The 3,187-nt window shown below is 50.8% G+C and overlaps 1 protein-coding gene across 4 annotated transcripts in view; it reads right to left on the reverse strand.

Annotated features, from left to right (window-relative positions):
- LOC103477491 (sodium bicarbonate cotransporter 3-like) overlaps window positions 1-3,187 on the reverse strand; it is a 28,700-nt gene that overhangs the window by 5,706 nt on the left and 19,807 nt on the right. For 3 of the 4 annotated variants that reach the window (XM_008430636.1, XM_008430637.2, XM_008430635.2), the window contains exons 7-11: window positions 2,685-2,791; window positions 1,006-1,163; window positions 785-872; window positions 550-696; window positions 48-151 (exon numbers count right to left, since the gene is read on the reverse strand). In XM_008430636.1, the coding sequence (XP_008428858.1) occupies window positions 48-151; window positions 550-696; window positions 785-872; window positions 1,006-1,163; window positions 2,685-2,791 (604 nt within the window). Of the gene's footprint in view, window positions 1-47; window positions 152-549; window positions 697-784; window positions 873-1,005; window positions 1,164-1,562; window positions 1,611-2,684; window positions 2,792-3,187 lie in introns of all 4 variants that reach the window. The other variant, XM_017309381.1, reaches the window with a different exon arrangement.

The following is a 3,187-nucleotide window of genomic DNA, read 5'->3' on the forward strand; positions in this document are numbered from 1 at the left end:
CACACACACACACACACACAGCTACACACACACACACACACACACACCTGCCCGTCCGCTGCAGCTCTGGGCCCGTGTGATCCTCCGTCTCCTTCACAGACTCTGAGCAGTGGGCGGAGCCATTAGGCTGCGCCGCCATCTTCCTCTTCTCCTGCAGACACAGATGGGACAGAAATACGCTAAATCAGAAGTTATAACCTTTCTAGCTTAGCGTCCGTTTTGTTATTTTGCTACAAAAATGTAATTTATTCTAAAATGGAAGTTTTGCTAAAACAGAAGTAATGCTAGCATAGTTTTAGCATATTTCAGTTTAACGCTAAAACATACATTTAAGATGAACTTGCTAGCATCATCTCCAGCTTCCAATGTGTTAAAACTGCCGTATGTAACTTTTACATGCATTTGTTTAATCTGTGCCCATGTCGTTCCAGCTCATGAGTCAGACTCAACAGATCTGCCAGAACAGTTTCATTCTGCTGCAGCTGGAATGGAACTGATGCTAACAGAAGTTCTGCTGACCCTCCTGGGCCTCCGTAGGCGGGTTCTCACCTGAGACGGGACGTTTTTCGGAGGCTCGATCCGGATGCTGGGGTCCCACTCGCCCGGCGGCAGAACCGTGACCTGGTCCAGGAACTCGTCGATGCCGGACAGCAGGTCGTTCCGGTCCTTGGCCTTGTACGCCACATCATGGAAGACCTGCGGCAGAACCGGGCAGGTTAGAGAGGGCTCCTCCGTTTGGGTCGCACCAGAACCAGACCAGAACCTCCTGCGTCGCTCAGCTCACCTCGTCGGTCATCAGCGTGGCGATGGAGCGTCCGATCTCGTGGTACTGCAGGCCTTTCCCGAACGGACCGAGCAGCAGGAACAGAAACCTGAAGCAGAACCGGAGAGACGCTTCAGAACTCCTGATGGGTTCTGGTTCATAAGCAGCTTCTGGTTTCACTCTGTGGGTTTGAAATGGACCAGAGTTGCCATGGGAACCAAGCCAGCAGGTTCTGATCTCACCTGGTTGGTACCGGAACCTCAGTGAGGCCCGTCAGCAGCACGGCCGGCGCCAGGCGGACGAAGGCGATGATGGGCCGCTCCAGGAAGTCCACCTCTCCCACCAGGACGTTGGAGGCTTCGGCGCCAGGCGGGATCTTCTTCATAAAGTTCATGTCCACCTGGAACAGAACCAGAACTCAGACTCCTGGACCGGATCCTGGTACTGCTGCCACGTTACTCCTGTTCCAGTCAGGACCATGAGCCCCTTCAGAATCGGCTCAGGTCCAAACAAACCGAGGAACTCAGCTGGACCACTGGGATCATTTTGACTAATTTCAGAAAAACATCTGAAACAGGAGGAACATGTCAGGGACTACTTTCAGAGGCGGACTGATACGGCTTCAGGTGGAGTGCTGTTGGGTCCAATCCGTCCCAAAACCTCAGGGGTAAAAACACAACGTTCGATTGGCGACATCAAAATCACAGCGGACAACAATCACTGAAACGACAGCGAGCATCGACCAATCACAGAGCACCAACCACGACAAAGGCCTCTGATTGGGCGACGGCTGACTTACTGCGGGCTTCCTGTCGGCCGCCGGCAGCAAACACACACAGTTACAGTCCTGCAGAGAGACGAGCCGTCACCCTCCGACACACACGTTCTGATTGGACCATCCCTGGAAGGCCCCGCCCCCCAGATCCACTGCTCAGAGTTTAATCACAGGAAGTTGGACTTTGTCCGACCCAGATATCGTTCTGATTCCATCTCCAGATTTTCCACCATCCCAGTTTAACTGAGGATTTTTTCAGCTGATGGTTCTGACCCGGTGGAATAACAAGAACCTTTTGGATTTAACCAGTCTCTCTGTCCAATCGTAGGTTTTTCTGTCTCCCACCACTGGAGGACTTCCTGTTTCCTGTCCAATGAGAGAGCAGAGAGACGCGTCCACTCTCCTTCCCTCCCGTCAGATTTCAGCTCTGATTGGTTCTGGAGAACCCGGACCTGAAGGCAGTGTTAATCTGTCCCTCTCTGGACCCGGAAGGTTCTGATGATTGAGCTTTAAGATTTGGATCCATTTGGGTTTCTGGTTCTGATTCCAGAAGAAGCAGAAATCCCCAATGCAAACAGTGACTCAGCAACTTTTTCCTTCTTATTTTAAAATGTTTGCAATGACATCAAGAATCAAGCGTAACCATGGCGATAAATGCAGGACTACTGGTCAAACTGAGTCTACAAAATAAACAAAGCTAACATCAGATCTGTCCTTAAAAATAAAACGAACAGAATTATGATTCTACTTCAGAATCAGTACAAAACGTCCTAAAATGCATTAAAAAAAATAAAAACCCAATCAGCCGTCAGTCGGCCTCCATTTTGTAACAGTACGGAATGTTCCGCCGTCGCCATGGAGACGGGAATGTTCCGCCGTCGCCATGGAGACGGGAATGTCCCGCCGTCGCCATGGAGACGGGAATGTCCCGCCGTCGCCATGGAGACGGGAATGTCCCGCCGTCGCCATGGAGACGGGACGAGCAGAAAAAAACAAAACAGAAAATGAAGGATTAATTTGGGTTTTACCAACAAAATATGAATAATTATGTTACTAAAAAATTGCTGAATTGAACCAAAGATTCCCACCAACTACAGAACCGGGCGTCCAGAACCGGGCGTCCAGAACCGGGCCTGTGCTGCTCACCTTGCTGAAGTCCACGGTGCTGTTCTCTCGGCTGCCGGTGCCGATCCGGCTCTCGCTGATCTTGTTGTCCAGGTTTCCTGGAGCCGACTGCGGCGACGCCAGCAGCCCTGCAGACACCCAGAGTCAGTTTCACCGGGCCGGAACCAGAACCAGAACCAGGTTCTCTTTCAGTCCACGCTGGACACACTTCAGTATTTATTCATTAAATCTATGATTTATCACCAATTCATCTTTTCACCAGAACCAGTTTTAGTTGAACCTCATCTGAGGRTTCGGCTCTCAAAGAATGACCTTTGACCTGATCAGGGGACCTTTAAGGGAGGACGTTGAACTTCTAGTTCAGACTCTTTAACGTTAAATGATCTCTGGATGGTTTCAACTCTGCTGCATTTACACCAACTTTCACACGCAAACAGAGTCAACAGCCACAGTGGAGGTCCGGGATCCAGCCGGACCGATGAAGAGTCAGCCTGGTTCTGGTCTTCATCGGTCCGGGATCCAGC

The sequence above is a fragment of the Poecilia reticulata genome, linkage group LG16, assembly GCF_000633615.1.
Source record: "Poecilia reticulata strain Guanapo linkage group LG16, Guppy_female_1.0+MT, whole genome shotgun sequence".
In the NCBI taxonomy this organism is placed as follows: Eukaryota; Metazoa; Chordata; class Actinopteri; order Cyprinodontiformes; family Poeciliidae; genus Poecilia; species Poecilia reticulata.